Genomic DNA, 20,130 nt, shown 5'->3' with positions numbered 1-20,130 from the left:
GAGCCTGTCTCTCTCTCTCTCTTTATTCTGTCCCATCTGTCCCTTCCCCTCTGTGGGCCTACCTGTGTGGGATCTGCAGAGGGCTGCCCTTCTTCCCCCAGCTTTACTTAAAGTGGGCTCTCTCCACTGCAGTAGTGGCCCCCACAGTTACTGCAGAGGCAGACAGAAAGTGGATGTTTTTGAGACTAGCCTGGTCTACATTGCAAGTTTCAGGCCAGCCAAGGTTACATGGTGAGCCCTAATGTTCAATCACACACACACACACACACACACACACACACACACACACACACACACCAAAAGAGTTGTCTAGTCTCCTAGACTCTCCCCTCTCCTTGGGGCTCTGTTTCTGTACCTTGGGAGTTGGGGTAGAAGAGCGTGTGTACACATCTAAGATGGCTTCCCCGTCCACCTGCAGCCCTGATCTGCTCTCAGCAGTTGGCTGTAAGGGTGCCAGGCCAGCAGTGTTTTATTCCTACCTAACTTTCCTTTCATTGCATGGATCCTGGGGAATCAAACTCAGTGCTCTGTCTGCTGAGCCAGTCCCACTGGCTTTGCCCTCCTGGGGCTGGTGGTGTCACACTCTAAACCTGTGCTTGTTAGGCAGTCTCCATGTCACCAAGCTGCCTTCCTGTCTTCCCACTTCCTTGTAAATGGAAGACAGACATCAGAGGGGTTTCAAGTCCTCTGGGTTTTGTTCTGGTTCATACAAAACCACGGAGTGCTAGCCTTGGAACCGGGTGAGGGGAGGGCAAACAGGAACACAAAAAGTGTAGATTCCACAAATACTTGCCAAGTACAGTACTGTAAGCTAGACTAGACGACCTTGGAAATGCACGATAAGCCGGCTGGTGCAGAAGAGCTTCCTTGTCTGAGGGGCTGATCTAATACCGCAGTGCCCTACAGCAGGACAGCAACCGCAGTGCCCTACAGCAAGAGTTTTGTTGTTTTTTTTTTAACTTTGTAGTGTTTATTTTGTGTGTGTGTACCCATGATCACACTGGTGAGAGAAAAAATTGCTTCGGTTCTTCCTCTCACCACGTGGGTTCAGATTGGAATCAGGCTGTCAGGCTGGTAGCAAGGTTTTACATACTGAGCCATCTCCCCAGCCTTACTTCGTTTTGAGACAGTCCCATTATATGTAGCCTCGGCTGGCTTGGAACTCAATATGTAAACCAGACTAGGCTGGCCTCCAAATCACAGAGGGCTAGTTGCCTCTGTCTCTACCTCCTGGTCACTGGGATAAAGGTTTTGCAATACCATGCAAACAAAACCTTTGGCCAGTTGTGTGGTGCACACTTTTATTATCAGCACTCAGGAGGCAGAGGCAGATAGATCTCTGTGAAGTTGAGGCTAGCCTAATCTACATAGCCAGTTCCAGGACAATCAGGGGTATGTAGACCCTGTCCAAAAAAAAAAAAATTTTTTTTTAAAGTTTTTTTAAGGGCTGGAAATATGGCTCTGGTTAAGAGCACTGTCTGCTGCTCTCCCAGAGGTCCTGAGATCAATTCCCAGCAACCACATGGTGGCTCACAACCATCTGTAATGGGATCCGATGCCCTCTTCTGGTAAGCAGGTGTACATGCAGACAGCACTCATAAATGTAAAAATAAATATTTGGTTTTTAGCTTACACGTATGAGTGTCTTTGCATGGATTTTTTTTTTTCCAGAGCTGAGGACCGAACCCAGGGCTACCACTGAGCTAGATCCCCAACCCCTGCATGTATGTACTATGGGCATTCCTGATGCCTCCTGGAGTTCGGAAGACGGCATCTTACTCTGGAATTGGAATTACAGAAAGTTGTGAACCACCAAGTGCATGCCAAGAGCCAAACACAGGTCTTACTGCGTTAGCAGCCAGTGCTCCTAACCGAGTGGCCTTCTTTCCAGCCCTAAAGATCTTGTCTTGTTTATTCATGTGTGTAGCGTGTGCACACTTGCCCACGATGCTGGAGGGTGGTGTTGGATCCCCTAGAGCCGAGTTACAGTTGTGAGCTGGGGGACACACCTGGGTCTTCTGAAGGAGTGAGCGGGATGTACTCTTACATGCTGGTGTCTCTAAAACCACTGCTGTCTACATTTGAATTGGCTTTAAAGCTTTTGATTTAGATTTTGGGTTTTTTTTTTGTTTGTTTTTTTTTGTTTTGTTTTTTTGTTTTTTGTTTTTTTTTGGAGCTGGGGACTGAACCCAGGGCCTTGCGCTTGCTAGGCAAGCGCTCTACCACTGAGCTAAATCCCCAACCCCTAGATTTTGTTTTTATTTTATGTGTGTGAGTGTTTTGCCTGAATGTATGCCTGTGTGCCACGTGAGTCGAGTGCCTGTGGAGGCCAGAAGAAGGTGTTGGATCCCCTGGTATTGGAAATATGGACTAATGGTCAGCTGCCAAGTGGCCTTTGGAAAAGCAGCTGAACCATCTCTCCACCTTTACCACAGCAAACAGGGTTGCTTTTGGCAACTTGTAACAAATCTAGGGGTTGGGGATTTAGCTCAGTGGTAGAGCACTTGCCTAGCGAGCGCAAGGCCCTGGGTTCGGTCCCCAGCTCCGGAAAAAAGAAAAAAAAAAAAATCTAGACATATGTGGGAAAAAGAGTCTTGAGAAAATACCTCCATAAGAGTGGCCTGTAGGCAGATCTGCAGAGCATTCTCTTTAATGACTGATGTGAAAGGGCCCAGCCCACTGCGGGGCGGTGCTACCCTGAGGTAGGTGGTCCTGGGAGGGCTCAGCCCACTGCGGGGCGGTGCTACCCTGAGGCAGGTGGTCCTGGGTTGCGTAAGAAACAGACTGAGCAAGCCATGAGGAGCAAGCCTGCATTCCTCTGCAGCTTCTGTTTTAGGCCCTTCCTCCAGGTTCCTTGCTTAAGGTTTTTACTTTGGACTTTTGTGTTTATGTATGTGAGAGCTTTATGGGCATGAACGTATATTTACCATGTATGTGCCTGGTCCCCCAAAATCTCAGAAGGAGGTTGTCAGACCCCCTGGAGCTGGAGTTGTGGATAATTGTGAACCACCATGGAACAGAACCTGGGTCCTCCAGGAAGAGCAGCCAGTGCTCTTTTTTTTTTTTTTGGTTCTTTTTTTCGGAGCTGGGGACCGAACCCAGGGCCTTGCGCTTCCTAGGCAAACGCTCTACCACTGAGCTAAATCCCCAACCACGTAGCCAGTGCTCTTAACCGCTGAGCCATCTCTCCAGTCCCCTTCCTGATGCTCTTGTCTTGACATCCCTTCATGAATGGACTGTGTTTGGAACATGTGAACTGATCCTTTCCTTCCCAAGTGGCTTCTGGTACCTCATGTTCTCCACGACATTCCTCATAGAGGAACTGACTTAAATGTTAGCTAGGAACTAGTGGGCTCAGTGTCTCTGCCATGAGGCCTGAGGGGTTGGAAATCGATTCCGCGGTCCAGAGGGAGGATGTAGAGGATGGAAGGGGAAGAGAGCAGTTCTCTACAGACGAGGACTTTAGGTGCCCACGGCCCTTCAGCAGCTTCTGAATGACAACTCAGACAATGATGAGCTGGATGGAGCCCAGGCTTACAATCCCAGCATTCAGCGCAGCAGGTCTGATGCCAGCTTGGCTACGTGTGTGACTGTCTCAATCAAAGGGAAGTGGGACTGCTGCTCAATACATGAAGATCAGTCGTGTGCTTGCCTAGCATGCCCGAAGTCCCGGGTTTTTATTTTTAATTAATTTTGTTTCTGGTTCGTTTTTATTTTTGATTTTTTAAAAATGTCTCTCTGTGTAGCCCCGGCTGTCCCGGAACTCACTTAGTAGACCAGGCTGGCCTCAAACTCACAGGATCTGCCTGCCCCTGCTCCCCAGGTGCTGGGATTAAAACCACACCAGCCCTGAGGTTTTGTTTTACATGTGTGGGTGTTTTGCTTGCATGTGTATCTGTGCACCGATTGCATGCCTGTTGCCCGAGGAGACCAGAAGACAGCCTGGGGGTTGGGGATTTAGCTCAGTGGTAGAGCGCTTGCCTAGCAAACGAAGGCCCTGGGTTCGGTCCCCAGCCCGAAAAAAAAAAAAGAAAAGAAAAAAAAAAAAAGACAGCATGGACCCCTGGTAGGGGGTTAGTTAGCCACCGAGTGGGTGCTATGAGTCTAACTCAGGTCCTCTGGAAAAGCAGCCAGTGCTCTGAACTGCTGAGCTATTGCTCAGCACCACATAAACATGACTAAGTTCAGTGCTGGAAGGCTAGAGGCCAAAGGAGAAAACACTCAAGGACATCCTTCTCTGTGAAGTGAGTTTGAGACCAATCCTGAACTACATTTGATCCTGTCAAAAGAGGAGAGGGGGAATAAAAAGTGACCCTCGAGTATCTGGCAACCATTTGAGAGGACGCCAACCTTGGAAAGTCCTGGTTTGGCTAGGTAGATCAGCAGGTAACATCACTTAACGCACATGCCCAGTTAACGTTCCACTGTGGAAGAAGAAAGCCGACTCTAAAAAGCCCTCTGACCTCCATAGGTGTGCTATGGCGTCCTGCACACGCACAACATATACAGACACAGCAGTGACAAAAAATATGTCCCAAACTGGATTGTGAGTGTCAGGCTGTGTTCTCAAGAAGAGACAAAACCATTAAGGAAAATGTCCCTCTGGGCATCAGCCTTGGTTAGGGGTGAAGAGAGACCCGGGAGGACTGGAGGAGCAGCACAGCGAAGGGAGGCTTTGATGGTTTGCCCAAAGGGCTTGGATGGCCTTGGAACTCACACTTCCTGGAGGACAGCAGAGGACATGGTCTGCCAGGGTAGACTTTAGGAGAGCAAAGACCAGTGCCCAGGAAGATAGCTTGGTTCCTAATTTAGACTCGGAGGTAGAAGGATGCTTATCCAGGCAGCCAGGACTCTAAAGCTTCAGGGATTTCCTAAGCAGGTGCCTGCATGGTTTCCAGGATGGGACACACTTCAGTGGAGTAATGGAACAGTGGTGACCGCTAGATCCCCCGCCCGGGTGGGAGGGGGCGGGACAGCCCTGGGAGAAGGGCGGGGGGCGGGGCCAGGGACCACTTAAGGCGGAGTCAGGGCGTTTCTGGGAGCACGGGAGCTGGGCAGCAGAAACCGCCTGGGCTGGCACTCACCCTCGACCCACCTGCCCTGTAATGGTAGTCTATCAGTAGTAGGTTCCAGGTTCCCCAGGGCATGTAGGCAGAGTTAGCGGCTGCCAAGTGGTCAGAGCCACAGCGCTCCAGGTACTCTGGGACTTTCTCTATCTGCAGTGCTCTCTAGCTCCTGCGGAGATGCCAAACTGACAGGAGAGCCAGTAAGGACAAGAACGCTCCCTTTCGACCCAAGTCCACTGCACCCATGGCTCTGCCAGCCAGTCTGTTGCCCCTGTGCTGCTTGGCACTCCTGGCACTATCTGTCCAGAGCTGCGGGCCAGGCCGAGGACCGGTTGGCCGGCGGCGTTATGTGCGCAAGCAACTTGTGCCTCTGCTCTACAAGCAGTTTGTGCCTAGTATGCCCGAGCGGACCCTTGGCGCGAGTGGGCCAGCAGAGGGGAGGGTAACAAGGGGGTCGGAGCGCTTCCGGGACCTCGTCCCCAACTACAACCCCGACATAATCTTCAAGGATGAGGAGAACAGCGGCGCTGACCGCCTGATGACAGAGGTAAGGAGAGTTTCTCCCCACCTGCTATGCCATACACCACCAGCTCCCCAATTTTCCCACCACAGCCCTGGAGGATGAATTGTCCCTTCATCCTCAGAGACCCTAAACTAAACTAAAATAAAGTAAGATCTCCTTCACCACATCCCTCAAGAAAGCAAATAACCTTGTGGCTAGATAGTGGTTTGGAGGTATCCAAACGGGGCGAGAGGCTGGGATGGGGAGGGGGAGGAGAAACTGGCTAGTGAGAGTGAATCTGGGAGAGGCTGGAGGGAGGGCGGGGAAAGGAGGATGGCGGCAGGCGAGACGGGAAATGGCCGAGGCGTGGACCGGGGGTCAGCTACCGAGCCAGGCAGGAAGGGCTGGGGTGAGCTGGGGGCCAGAAGCTGGCTAGGAAAGGTAGCCTACATAAGGCTTTATACTTAGCCTGGCCCTTGGTCTACTGTGCAAAAGCTCTGTGAGCCAAAAAGAAGGGGGCTGGGAAAGAGATGGGCAAGAGTCAGGTTACCAGACCGTCTACCTGAGCATGGGGTGGTCAGGAATTGTCATTGCTAACCAGTACAGGCCTGTACTAGGATCTAAGTAACAGACCTTGGGTGAAGGTGGGGGAGCAGTCCTCTGAACAGATGGACACACCTGAGAGTCAAGGGTTTCTGGGCCATCTAAACTCAGCTTAGCTTGAGGACTTTGCTTCGAATAAGTAAATTCAACTACCATTCTGGAACATGTACTAAAGAGGGGCACTGAACCGACCTGATTCAGTGGGCCAGGGCTTGGAAGAAAAGGGCCTAAATGCCCTATGGCCAGTGCTGGAGGTGTCTGAAAGGAAATTCAGAGGACATATTTCTCCTCCCCACCTCATTTTATATCTGAGTGCTGGGCTTCAGGAGGAAAAGGCATTTAACCAAGGCCTCACAGCCAAACAGTAGCATTGCTGAGACTAGACTTCAGGACTCCTGGTTCTGAGTCCTATATACTTTCCATCACATCACCTAATTGTGTGTGTGGGGGGGGAGAGTGCGGATTTCCTCTGACTAACTGCCGTAGTTTTCCAGGTTATGTGGTTAGGAAAACCCGTACAGAGAAGAATTTCTTTCTTTCTTTCCCTTTCTTTCTTTACTTCCTTCCTTATTTATTGAGACACTATGTAGCCCTGACAGCCTAGAACTTGCTATGTAGCACTCATAGAAATCCTCCTGCCTCTGCATCCTGATTGCTGGGATTAAAGGCGAGAACCAATCACTCCAAGCCAAGAATTCCTTCTTATTCCAGTGATGAAGCCATCCTCTTTCCAGTAAATCTGGACGGAGCATCCCTTCCTTACCTTGATCAGGGGACACTGCAACCTGACCAAGGTTTTGCCTCTGGCCGAAAGTTGCAGAAACCTGCAGTAGATAGAACAAGGGCTACGCTTAGGAGGCCTCCAAGGGCCTGGGAAACCCCCTAACACACACACCCAGTCTTGCTTATCTCCCACACCATGACTGCAAAAGGACTCCATTGAGTTGGCTCAGTACTGGGCTACTGCCCCCGCAGGTCAGGGCCTTCTTAGGGGACAAAACAGTTAGAAAGAGCTACCGCTTGTCCTGTGCCTCTGCAGAGGTGAAGTTGACTATAAAGAAGGGTAGGGGCAAATGTCTCTCTCTTCATGTTGAGTCCAAGTTTGAGGTAAAAAAAAAAAAAAAACCAAAAAAAAAAAAAAAAAAAAAAGTTGTTTTCTGCCGGTCCTCCTGTGCTTCTGCTCCGGCAGTGTCCCCAGCTCTGGTGCGCCAAGGTCTCCAACTCCCATACCGGAGCAGCCAAGATAACTGTGGCATCCCTCCCCCGGGGGTGCGGGCCTGCGGCTGTGGCTCCTTTTCCTCCACTCCCACCCTGAGCGGGGAAGTGGGGGCAGCTTCACGCCGGGGCAGCTCCATTCTCAGGTGCTGCTGCTCCCACGCCTTTCAGGGACGATTCTGGAATAGAGACGGGAGAGATGGGGGCTCTCAGGACTGATACAGTGGCCGGCTGGCCACGCTGGGGGAGGGGACCTGGCGGGCGGGAGCGGGGATGTAGGGCGCGGCGCTCTGCCCTTTCCTCTCCCTGAGCCGGGGCGGCTGAAAAGCGTCTTTGTAGCTGTGGCTGCTGAGTCCGCTTCTCCCGACGCGTTCCCGGCCTCGGCCCGAGATTCTCGCTTAGTTAAGTCATCCCGGAGAATGGCCATTGTACTGCGTGCAGCCCCCGCCACCCAACCCTTTTTCCAGCAGCCTTGATCCCACGCGGCTCCTCTTGGGCACCTCTGTAGGGGCGCACCCAGACCACCAATGGGTTAATGCTAGAGGCTGAAAGGAGGAGGAGGAGGAAGGAAGGAAGGAAGGAAGCAATGCCCAGTGCCAGGGAAGGCAACCAAACAAAAGATGAATCAGACACAGGGAGGGCAGCTGAGGCCCGGGGCGGGGGTCAAGCTCAAATAGGGCTCGATTCGGGGAGCCAGGCCCTCCCTAGCCAAACTTCCATTCTCCCTCTCTACTATGGTTCTCTTTCTGATTGGGCTGAGGTCCTGGAACAAGTAAGAGTGAGGGCAAACATTGGAAATGGGGGAATAACTAGGTATGTAAGCCCCTTTCAACCTCAGAAGGGTTACCCTCCTGGTTTGGTTCTCTAAACATGCCCAGGCAAAGGAGTACAGGTTGGTGACTACACCTATTCAGATCCTCCTTTCCCCACGACTCCCAAACGCTGGGAGGGAGTGAAGTGTATCCAGAGAACCGCTCCTTTATTTTCCCCCAACCCCCATTAGCGTTGCAAAGAGCGGGTGAATGCTCTAGCCATCGCGGTGATGAACATGTGGCCCGGAGTACGCCTACGCGTGACTGAAGGCTGGGACGAGGACGGCCACCACGCACAGGACTCACTCCACTACGAAGGCCGTGCCCTGGACATCACCACGTCTGACCGTGACCGTAATAAGTATGGTTTGTTGGCGCGCCTAGCAGTGGAAGCCGGATTCGACTGGGTCTACTACGAGTCCCGCAACCACATCCACGTGTCGGTCAAAGCTGGTACAGTAGAGGCCAGATGATGTTCTGTCCAAAGGGGCTTTTCTTGAGGAAACCGAGTCTACTATAGCCTTCTTGCTACCCTAAGAGAGACCAAACAGGCATTAGTGTTGTAAAACACTTCCATTTCCGCTCACGGTGGGGCTAGATCCTTGGGAAATTAAATTGTCCCGGGGCTGGTGAAATCTGCCTTGGGCTTAACCTACATTTTCGAGACCGTACTTGCACTGGCTGATGGGTACTTAATCCTTTTTATGATTGTGGCTTGCAGATAACTCATTGGCGGTCCGAGCCGGAGGCTGCTTTCCGGGAAATGCCACGGTGCGCTTGCGGAGCGGCGAACGGAAGGGGCTGAGGGAACTCCATCGTGGTGACTGGGTACTGGCCGCTGATGCAGCGGGCCGAGTGGTACCCACGCCGGTGCTGCTCTTCCTGGACCGGGACCTGCAGCGCCGCGCCTCGTTCGTGGCTGTGGAGACCGAGCGGCCACCGCGCAAACTGTTGCTCACACCCTGGCATCTGGTGTTCGCCGCTCGCGGGCCAGCGCCTGCTCCAGGTGACTTTGCACCGGTGTTCGCGCGCCGCTTACGCGCTGGGGACTCGGTGCTGGCTCCCGGCGGGGACGCGCTCCGGCCTGCGCGCGTAGCCCGCGTGGCGCGCGAGGAAGCCGTGGGCGTGTTCGCACCGCTCACGGCTCACGGGACGCTGCTGGTCAACGACGTCCTCGCCTCCTGCTACGCGGTTCTAGAGAGTCACCAGTGGGCCCACCGCGCCTTTGCTCCTTTGCGTCTGCTGCACGCGCTCGGGGCGCTGCTCCCCGGGGGTGCAGTCCAGCCTACTGGCATGCATTGGTACTCGCGCCTCCTTTACCGCTTGGCGGAGGAGTTAATGGGTTGAGCTTCCAAGGACAGAAGTCCACCAGGCTCTGCAAGAAACCGAAGGCCCCCGAGACCTGCTAGCTGAGATCTGGAGATGTGGGCAGCAGGTGGGAGAGAGGGCGGCGGGAGAGAGAGAGAGAGAAAAAAAAAAAAAAGGTGGGCTGTGCTAAGAACTTCTTGGTTTAGGCAACCTGAGAGGAGTGGTACCTGGTCCTTGACAACTGGGTTTTGCTGGTAGGCACTCTTTAACGAGGACTTTTTTGCGGTTTCCCCAGTCACACCGGATAATTTTATTTCCTATTTATAATTTGTAATATGATGATGCGCTTGCTCAGCCCACCAAGGTGAGGACCTGGAGCGTGGCTTTAACACTGTCTGACCCAGCCAGTCAGCCTGACAGCTCACACTTTCACTTTCTCCTCCTCAGGTGGGTTAATAAAGGGAAGGCTTATTGGAAAACACCTTCACTCGGGTGATTCACCTCCAAAGAGGAGGAGAACTAGGACTAATCGAGTCCACACCTTGCTTCCAGCTCGCCCTTCTTCATCAGCAGGATCTTCCAAACCCTCTTGCTGAAAAGGGTGCCCCAATCTGTCAGCAATGGACCAGAAATATCCTGTCCTTTTTAAGGTACTGGTTCCACTACTAGCCGGGACCAGAACTTTGCGTATGAGGATGTGTACCAACTTTGAGTGGGGTGGGACTTACCAAGGGAGCATGAAGATTGGTGCTCGACCCATTTGGAGTCTTCTATTGTTAGCTATTGTGACCTAACCCTGTAGACTGGATCAGCCCAGCAGTCATCCTGCCTGCTGAAGTGGTCTGATTTTTATCCTGGGATTTCGTTAGGCCAACTGATGAACCATGGGTGTTCCTTACAGTTCACCACACATTCGTGGCCAAAATAAAGATCCTAGAGTGAGCAGGAATGGTGGTCAAATTACAGGAGTACACGCTTGCAATCCCAACACTTTGGAGACGGAAAAAGGATAGAACAGGAGGTTCATGAATTCAAGCTAACCTAGGATGCACAGTAGAACAGAGAGAGAGAGAGAGAGAGAGAGAGAGAGAGAGAGAGAGAGAGAGAGAGAGAAACAGAGAGACAGAGAGAGTCAGAGACAGTGACAGACAGAGATGGACAGAGAGAGACAGTGACAGAGACAGAGAGACAGGCAGACAGACAGAGAGACAGAGAGAGACATAGACAGTGACAGAGAGAAGCCGAAGGGAATACTTTCTCATGAACTGCTGGGAACAGGTTTTGGCCTGGGTGTATCTGAGGAAAAGGGGCTCCTCTGTCAAGTTCTAGTAAGGCATTGTGAGTTTCCTCCTTCGGTCCAGTGGTGGTTTCTGCTGGTTCCCCATCCACCCTCTCTTCCCTGTCTCTCGTTACTGGCTGGGCTTCCCTGGTTTCTCTGGGTGTTTGGAGAATTTTTGAATTCCAACGTTGCAGCTGCAGACCACTGAAGTGCAGGTAGGTTGTTGTCTCTGAGTTAGGGACTGGCATGTAGGACTGCCCTGGAAGTGGGTATGTAGGATATGAGGGATAGTCAAGGGTGGGTGGTACTTCCAGGAAGTGGGTCCAAGTCAGCTACAATTGTTGCAAGGAAGATTGGCTCTTCCAAGCCAACCAAGTCCATGCTGTAAATACGCTGCCCTCTGGTGGCATTGGAGACAATTCTAAGCTTGGGTCCCCTCTGCACCAAAGGGAAATGTATTGCAGTGTTGCACCAGATTTGCTCATAGGAACTACCCCAGAGGGCAGATATATGTGACTTGCACTAACTTTTTTTTTTATGGTGCTACGGTGTCAGGAGATGGTAAGGAACCTGCTTGATTCTCTCTCAGTCCTTGGCATTTTTTACAGCCCTTGTGCCTAGTTCAGCTCTGGGGCTCTGGGAGGCTCAAAGTATAGATGAAGTGCAGAGTGTCCCTCACTCTGGTGACCCTAAAGTCGTGTGGTCAGAAGATAATAGTAAATAGAGCTTCACATAGTTCCTGGTAAAGGTCCTCTATTCACCAATGTCCAAGTCTGCAGACACCAAATGCCTGTTGCCACCCTGCCTTCTCCCTGCCTTGGAGACACATCTCAAACAATCATAGCCTTTTCTACTTTCTTACCGTATCTTGCCTGCGTCTCTTAGATCCTGGTCCCTCCTGTCATCACCCAGGTGATGAACAGTCTGATAAGCTAACTAGTCTTTCTGTGGTACCCGGCAATCTGTGTACCACTACCTTCCCTAAGTACTACTTGTATCTAAGCTGACATTAACCTAGTGTGTCCAGAGCCCCAATTTCAATCTCCAGTACCACTCAAATGGTTATGTAATATATTGGTAATACCATTGCTGAGAAGAGGGCAACATATCCCATTACAGATGGTTGTGAGCCACCATGTGGTTGCTGGGAATTGAACTCAGGAGTTCTGGAAGAGCAGTCAGTACCATCTCTCCAGCCCCTCATTGGTTTTCATTAAATCATATCCTATAGGTTACTTCCCAGGTTTGAGGCTCACCTCTCCCTCCAATTTTATCCCTTGAGGCCCCTCCCCTCATTCTTTTTTTTTTTTACTTTTCTTTCGGAGCTGGGTACTGAACCCAGGGTCTTGCGCTTGCTAGGCAAGCGCTCTACCGCTGAGCTAAATCCCCAACCCCCCTTCCCCTCATTCTTATCCCTTTGAGGCCCCTCCTCTCATTCTGTCCCCTTGAGGCCCCTCCCCCGTTCTGTTCTGTTCCCTTGAGGCTCCTCCCCTTATTTTATCCTCTTGAGGTCCCTCCCACATTCTGTCCCCTCGAGGCCCTTCCCCTCATTCTTGTCGTCCCGAGGCCCCTCCCAGCTATGTGAAAAGTCTGTAAACAGGTAAATGCACCACGTGCTGGCCACAGATGAGCACACTAACTTGGCTGCCCTTCGAACAACAGCAACTCTTCTCAGCCCAGGAACCGAGCGCACTGGCTTCACATTCCTCTCTCTCTGTTGTTGCTGTCTGCTGTCTACTTTCTACGACTCCACCGAAAGCGTTGCAGCCTACGCATTTCAGGGCTGAATTTTGTTTTGTTTTTTCAAGCTGGGCGAAGAAAGGAGGAATGTCTTGAGTTCAAGGGCAGCCTGGGCTACTTAGTAAAGCCCTGCCACAAATAAATCTTAATATTTAAAATCAGACGCGACATGACAAATCGGATTTATTTATTTGTTTGTTTATTTATTTTGAGATTCAGTCTGCCCTTGAGCTCATAATATTCCTGTTTCAGTTTCCAGAACATTGGGATTGGATTTGTTTTAGGATAAAAGAATAATTTCGAGAAACAGTGATGGTGCACACATTTAATCCCTGCACTTGAGAGGCAGAGGTAGGGAGATCCCTGAGTTCAGGCCAGCCTGGTCTACAGAGTGAGTTCCAGAACAGCCAGGGCTACAGAGATACCCCATCTCAAAGAGCCATATTAAAAAAGAAAAAGAAGGGCTGGAGAGATGGCTCAGTGGTTGGGAGCGCTGGCTGCTCTTCCAGAGGACCTGAGTTCAAATCCCAGCAACCACATGGTGGCTCACAACCATCTGTGATGGGATCCGATGCCCTCTTCTGGTGTGTCTGAAGACAGCTACAGTGTACTTATATATAATAAATAAATAAATCTTTTTAAAAAAGGTAGAAAAAGAAGAAGTACAAATACTAGGCACTCTGGCCTGGTGGTGCCCACTTTTAATCCCTGCTCTTGGAAGGCAGAGGCAGCTTGGTCTCTGTGAATCTGAGGCTGATCTAATCTATAAAGAGTGCACCAGGCCAGCTCGGACTAAACAGAGAGACCAAGTGTCAGAAACAACCGTTCAACACAAAGATATAAAACAAACAAACAAACAAATGACTTTTGGCTAGAGAGATGGCTCAAAACTTATTTTGTCTTAATTTTTATTTCCGGAGCTGAGGACCAAACCCACGGCCTTGTGCTTACTAGGCAATCGCTCTACCACTGAGCAAATCCCCAATCCCAGCTCAGAAGTTAAGAACAGAAAACTGACTCTCTTTTGAGAATTTCAGAACAATTTGTGATAACCTTGACAAGACCTCTACATACAGGGTCATCAGAGTTAAAGCCACTACTTAAAGGTTCGGGTCACTTTAAATCCATCTTTTTTTTTTTTTAAACAAGAATTGCTGACCACTTATGGTATAAAACACCATACACAAACGATCAAGAAACTGTTTTCTTGGAAAAGTAGCCATTAATGTATAAATTCCTAGGCTTAGGAATATTATACTACTTAAAGCAATATTATTATCTAGGAGGAAGCCAATTGTCAGAATATGCCATGTCAGTACAGAGGGCCTTATGAATAGGGGGGAGCTGAAATGGCATTTTTGAGGGGTGTGTAGGCGGTCAAGGCTGGAAAGGGTATCTCAGGCAAGAGCTTGGCGTCAGGGAGGATATGTAGTCTTTGACAGTAGACACTGGTCGGTGGGGTGTGTGGCTGGAGAGATAGCTCGGTGGTTAGGAGCACTGGCTGCTCTCCCAGAGAACCCAGGTTCAATTCCCAGCACCCACATGACAGTGCAACCTGTCTCTAACGCCAGTTCCAGAGATCCAACACCCTCACACAGACATACATACAGACAAGAGACTAATAAAAATAAAAGTAAGTTATATATATATATATATTATATATATAGCTTATATTTACTGAAAACTTGTACACAATAGGCCCTGTTCTAGCATGCTCTGCAAATTCCCATTGAATCCTCACAGCATCACAATAAAAGCAACTTAAATGCTGTTCTCTTTTTTTTTTTTTTTGGTTCTTTTTTTCGGAGCTGGGGACCGAACCCAGGGCCTTGTGCTTGCTAGGCAAGCGCTCTACCACTGAGCTAAATCCCCAACCCCAAATGCTATTCTCTTAACCACTTGAGCCATCTCTCCAGTCCCCTTATATGCTATTAACATTGCCTACTTTTTTCTTCTACATTAAGTGTCTTGCCTCCTTAATTAAAATAACATAGCTATCCAGTAAAAGAAATACACAGTGTTCAGGTTTCCGGCAGGCTAGAACCGGTGAGGAAAAGGGTAAGAGAGAAAAGGACAGATTCAGTGGTGGCACACATGCCTAATGTGGGCAAAGCTCTGGCTTTGAGTCAGCAGCACAGTTCTTTTCGGACAGAGCTCTGCAATGTACTGAACACACAGGGTTTCAGAAGAAGTAATTAAGGTGAACTGAGGTGGGTCAGTGACCCACGGCTGCAACCAGCATTCAGCAAGTTGAGAAAAGAGATGACTTACTGGTCAAGAGCACTCTGCTTGGGGTTGGGGATTTAGCTCAGCGGTAGAGCGCTTGCCTAGCGAGCGCAAGGCCCTGGGTTCGGTCCCCAGCTCTGAAAAAAAGAAAAAAGAAAAAACGAGCACTCTGCTTACATTGTGAGTTGCAGGCCACCCCTGGCCTATAGAATGAGACCCTGTTTCAATTTTTAAAAAGTTGGCTATGAGGTCACTATGTCAGCAGATAGACCAATGTGAGTTCAAGGACAGCCCGGTCTACATAGTGAGGTCAAGGTCACCAGGGGCAGCACAGTAAGACAGAAGATCCTGTCTTAAAAAAGAAACAAAAAGCGGGTTGGGGATTTGGCTCAGTGGTAGAGCGCTTGCCTAGGGCAAAGGCCCTGGGTTGGTCCCCAGCTCCAAAAAAAAAAAAAAAAAAAAAAAAGAAACAAAACTAGGTGATTCATTCCTACAATCTTGGGAGACAAAGGCAGGAATCTAAGTTCCTTCATGGAGGCCATCCTAGACTACGTGATACCCTGTCTGAAAACAAAAAACAAAAAAAACAAAACAAAACAAAAAAACAAAACAAGCAAACAGCAAACCAAAAAGTTAACTAAAGTTTGAAGTACGGGTGGTGTCCCAATGCTATAGGACTAGACCACTTTAAAGAAGAAATATCAAAACATCCCACCTCTCATACACCTTTTAAACATTTGTTATTTTTATTTATTTTTAGTTTATGTGAATAGGTATTTTGACTACAAGTGTGTAAGTCTAGCAAGTGAGTGTAGTTCTTCTATAGGCCAGAAGAGGGCATTATTCCCTTTAAATTGAAGTTACCAACCGTTGAGAGTCGCTGTGTTGGGGCTGGGAACCAAACCCAGGTCCTCTGTAAAAGCAGCAAATGCCCTTAGCCATTGAGCCAGCCCTCTGCCCCTCCTGAGTCTTGGGGAAGAACCACATGTGAGAACATTGAGCCAGCCCTCTGCCCCTCCTAAGTCTTGGGGAAGAACCACATATGGGAAGGCTCTGTCTAAAACCCTTAATTGGGAAGAATGTTGATGCTGGTCTCCCAAACTCTAGTTATGGTAATGATGTGTTACCATTACCATTACCATTACCATTACCATTACCATTACCATTACCATTTCCATTACCATTACAGAGGCTCTCATTCTGCAGTCCAGGCTGGCCTGGTGCTCACTTTTTAAGGCAGGCAGACATCAGTCTCACACAGTACTCTCTCTCTCTCTCTAAACGAGCCATTTTGTCTTTTTTTTTTTTTAAGATTTATTTATTTATTATATATTAGTACACTGTTGCTGTCTTCAGACACACCAGAAGAGGGCATCAGATCTCATTACAGATGGTTGTGAGCCACCATGTGGTTGCTGGGATTTGAACTCAGGACCTCTGGAAGAGCAGTCAGTGCTCTCAACCACTGAGCCATCTCTCCAACCCAACACAGTGTGTGTGTCTTTAGTGTTAGGAACACAGACTCAAGCTATCACATGTCTGTGATGTTTGACTAGGGTAGTCAAGAAATAGAGACTTCCAATCTTTAGGAAGAGATCAGAAATAAGGCAAAGACTTTACTTAATAAAAATAGTCCTCTCTTTTGCTGGAGGTGGGGGCCCACACCCACAATCCTGCACTCAGAAGACAGAAGCTGGAAGAGCAGAGCTCTGGGTCAGCTTTGGCTGCATTGTGAGTTGTAGAGTGACCTCTGACCTCAGCGCCCACTACTCTTCCAGAGAACCAGAGTTTGATTTCCAGGGACCATATTAGGGGCTGCTGACAACGACTTGAAGCTCCAACTTCAGGGGATCCAAATGTCCAATGTTCTCTGCTGGCCTCTGCAGACACTGCATCCATGTACACACACACACACACACACACACACACACACACACACACACACACACACACACACACACACCACACTAAAACATTAAAACCTAAAAGTAAAACCTTTAAACAAAACAAAAAAAATTCATGAAAATTATCATCTCTCTTTCATATAATTTATTTGTATTTTATTTTATTTTATTTAGTTCATTGGTGTTTTGCCTGCATATACGTCTCCCTGGAAGAGGAGGAGTTACAGACAGTTGCGAGCTACCATGTGGGTGCTGGAAACTGAGCCCTGGTCCTCTGGCAGAGCAGTCGGTGGTCTTATCCTCTGAATCATCTCTCCAGACCCCCAAATCATCAAAACAAAAGAAAAGGAACACCCCCCCCAAAAAAAGGACAAACGAAAGGAAGAAAAAAGAAAATAGGGAAAGAAAATGAGCATTTCCATTAAGAATCTCTGTCTGGATCTCTAACGATATTTTTGTGAACTGTGCTTATCAGAGGAGCTTTCCTCTCAGGTGGGGAAACTGAGGCAGCTGTCTGTAGAAAAAAGGCCACGAGCCAAGTGTGATGGCACATACCCTCAATCCACGACATTCAGGGTTCTACGGAAAAACTGTGTCTCCAAAACCAAACAAATAAATGAGAAACAGGGAGCTGGAGAGATGGCTCAGTGGCTAACAGAATTTGTAGCTTTTGTTGAGGACTCAGCTGGATTCCAGCACACAATTGTCTGTAAGTTTAGTTCCAGGGGATCTGACATCTTCTGGTCCCCACTTCCACCAGGCATGCAAGTGGTACCCTTGCAGGCGAAACACCCATTAAATTAAATTAAATTAGAATTCGGCATCAGACGGGGCTTTTGAAGTGTCCTCATCTCTTCATCTCTAGATAGATTTTTCTCATCTGAAAGTCTGAGTTTCCAGGCTGGAGCTTCAGCCACGAGTAGGAAATGTTCCCACTCTCATGCTATGAAAACAGGTGGAAGTGACACCAGGCTGGGCTGAGAACAGAGCAGGATGCAAGGGCTTTGCTGCTTTGGAAACCCAAGTCCAAATTGTCTCTTAATCTATCTCTCTATACCCTAAGTATACAGTTGTGCGAATCGAACTCTTTAGAAGTAGGGACACTTTCTCTGCTGTTCCCTGTTGCTTTCAAGCGGTTCTCTGAGGAGAACCTTGGCTTTGTTGGAGCTGATGGCCACCGGCTAAGACAGAGCTGCCACCCTAGCAGCCAGGCCTGGAGACTGCAGCTGGAGACTGCAGCTGCCCAGGGGACAGGTGCTTAAGTCCTCAGCAGCTGCAGCAGCTGAGATTAATCTCATATCCACCACACGGCACATCCCTTCCTTGTTATACTCCTGGGCTAGCCTGCCGGGTCTCAGAGCTTTTGTTTTTATGAGACAGGGTCTCATTGGCAGTTCTGCTCTCCTGGAACTCACTATAGAGACCAGCCTGGTCTTGAACTCACAGATACCTTCCTGCCTCTGTTGGCATTGAAAGTGTGCAGCATCATGCCGGGCTTAAAACCACCTAGAACCTTATTATGGATTTTTTTTTTAAACTAAATGAGCTAAGTTTCCTACCTACTTCTCCCTGGCACCGCTGGCCCAATACCCTTGGACCTGGATAGGAAGCATTGCATGAGTCTGACTCCTACACACAGCCTCCTCTTTCCCTCCCTCTTATAAATGGATAGGAATGGAGTATTTCAGCATATGGAGTAAGAATGGAGTTCCGTTTTCAGTGACAAAGTCTAGTGGTGAAGACACTGGTAGGATGAGAAGGTAGATTGGGTTTCTGTTTCTTTCAAAGACCAAGCTAAGTCTTAGAAATTGCTGGCAGTGTCTTGGGGAGAACCCGTGTCATGCTGGAGGTCCTCACTTTTTTTTTTTTTTTTTTTTTTTGGTTTTTTTTTTCGGAGCTGGGGCCCGAACCCAGGGCCTTGTGCTTCCTAGGCAAGAGGTCCTCATTTTTAAACCGGTTGCTTCTCATGGGAAGGAGACTGTGTGTCTGAAAACAATAGAGCTGTATGTACTGTTATACTTTTTGGTTCCTTGATTTTGTTTTTGAAACAATGTTTCTCTGTGTAGCCTGAGATCCGCCTGCCTGCCTCTGCCTCCTCAGTCAGTGCCTAAATAAAGGCACGCACAGATACAGCGGCCACTTCTATCACCCCGCCCTGCTTGTTTGTCCGTTTATTCTGTACTTTTAGGCTTTTACCCAACAGGCGTGTCCTTAAGGAAATCACTTTGTTTGGGGTGCTTGAGGATATGGTGAGGCGCTCCTGGGAGGCTGGAAAACAGATGCTATAAGATTTAAACAATTCGGGGGCTGGAGAGATAGCTCAGTGGTGAAGAGCTAGAGGTCCTGAGTTCAATTCCCAGCAACCACATGTTGGCTCACAACCATCTGTAATGGGATCTGATGCACTCTTTTGGTGTGTTTGAAGACAGCTACAGTGTACTTATATACATAAAATAAATCTTTTTTTTAAAAAAAGATTTAAACAATTAAATAATTAAACAATTTAAACAAAAAAAGTTGAATTAGCACACGGGGAAAGATCAGATCCAGAGACTTGCTTCTCTTTGCTGCAAATACTTATCAGGACCCGCCATTACTGATAGGTTTATGCTGTAGTAAGGACATCTACCTGTCCACCTTTCTGGTTGATGATGTCTTGCTTTCCTGCCAGCCGTGAGCACCTGGCTCCACCTGGGCATTAATGCAACACCCCTGCCTCAACTCTAATAGCCGGGACTACAAGTGTCTGCTGCAATACTCAGGAGATTTTTAAAATGAAGTTATTTGAGTAGATATATTAATGCAATTAAATTTTAGATTGGGGGGGTACAATCAAACTTGAGCTTTTAAAGGTCCTAAGCTTTGAGTCCCAATGTGGCGGCATGCCTGCTCTCTCTGCTGTCATAGAACCAGGTATAATAGTTAATGGCCCTGCTCAGAGGCTGAATCCAGGGAATCATGGCTCATGCACCTTGGGGCTGTAAGTTCAAGACCAGCCAGCCTGGTTAACTTAGTATGACCCTGATTCAAAATATAAACTTGGGGGGTTGGGGATTTAGCTCAGTGGTAGAGCCCTTGCCTAGGAAGCGCAAGGCCCTGGGTTCGGTCCCCAGCTCCAAAAAAAAAGAAAAAAATAAATAAACTTGGGGTTGGGGATTTAGCTCAGTGGTAGAGTGTTTGCCTAGCAAGCACAAGGCCCTGGGTTCGGTCCCCAGCTCCAAAAAAAAGAAAAAAAACAAAACAAAATATAAACTTAAAGATTTATTATTTTTTAAATTTCTAGAGATTTATTTTATATATAAGTACACTGTAGCTAGCTGTCTTCAGTCATAACAGAAGAGGGCATCATATCCCATTACAGATGGTTGTGAGCCACCATGTGGTTTCTGGGATTTGAACTCAGGACCTCTGGAAGAGTAGTCAGTGCTCTTAACCACTGAGCCATCTCTCCAGCTCAAGGTTTACTATTTTAATT

The 20,130-nt window shown here is 48.7% G+C and overlaps 1 protein-coding gene across 1 annotated transcript; it reads left to right on the top strand.

Annotated features, from left to right (window-relative positions):
* The first annotated feature begins 5,153 nt into the window (after window positions 1–5,153).
* Dhh (desert hedgehog signaling molecule) lies at window positions 5,154–9,599 on the top strand. The gene is made up of 3 exons (XM_032890973.1): window positions 5,154–5,613; window positions 8,390–8,651; window positions 8,920–9,599. The coding sequence occupies exons 1-3, from the start codon at window positions 5,311–5,313 to the stop codon at window positions 9,543–9,545; spliced, it is 1,191 nt and encodes a 396-aa protein (XP_032746864.1). The 5' UTR covers window positions 5,154–5,310; the 3' UTR covers window positions 9,546–9,599.
* The last annotated feature ends 10,531 nt before the right edge of the window (window positions 9,600–20,130 follow it).

This window comes from Rattus rattus, chromosome 1 (assembly GCF_011064425.1).
Source record: "Rattus rattus isolate New Zealand chromosome 1, Rrattus_CSIRO_v1, whole genome shotgun sequence".
Taxonomy (NCBI): Eukaryota; Metazoa; Chordata; class Mammalia; order Rodentia; family Muridae; genus Rattus; species Rattus rattus.
Note: the sequence above shows the minus strand (reverse complement) of the source record. Positions and strands in the feature narration are given on the sequence as shown.

Excerpts from the sequence above, each read along its gene's own strand:
- Dhh (XM_032890973.1), top strand. The coding sequence starts at position 5,311 with ATGGCTCTGCCAGCCAGTCTGTTGCCCCTGTGCTGCTTGGCACTCCTG. Across the intron at positions 5,614-8,389 it reads CTGACCGCCTGATGACAGAG|CGTTGCAAAGAGCGGGTGAA; the intron begins GTAAGGAGAGTT and ends AACCCCCATTAG. Across the intron at positions 8,652-8,919 it reads CCACGTGTCGGTCAAAGCTG|ATAACTCATTGGCGGTCCGA; the intron begins GTACAGTAGAGG and ends TGTGGCTTGCAG.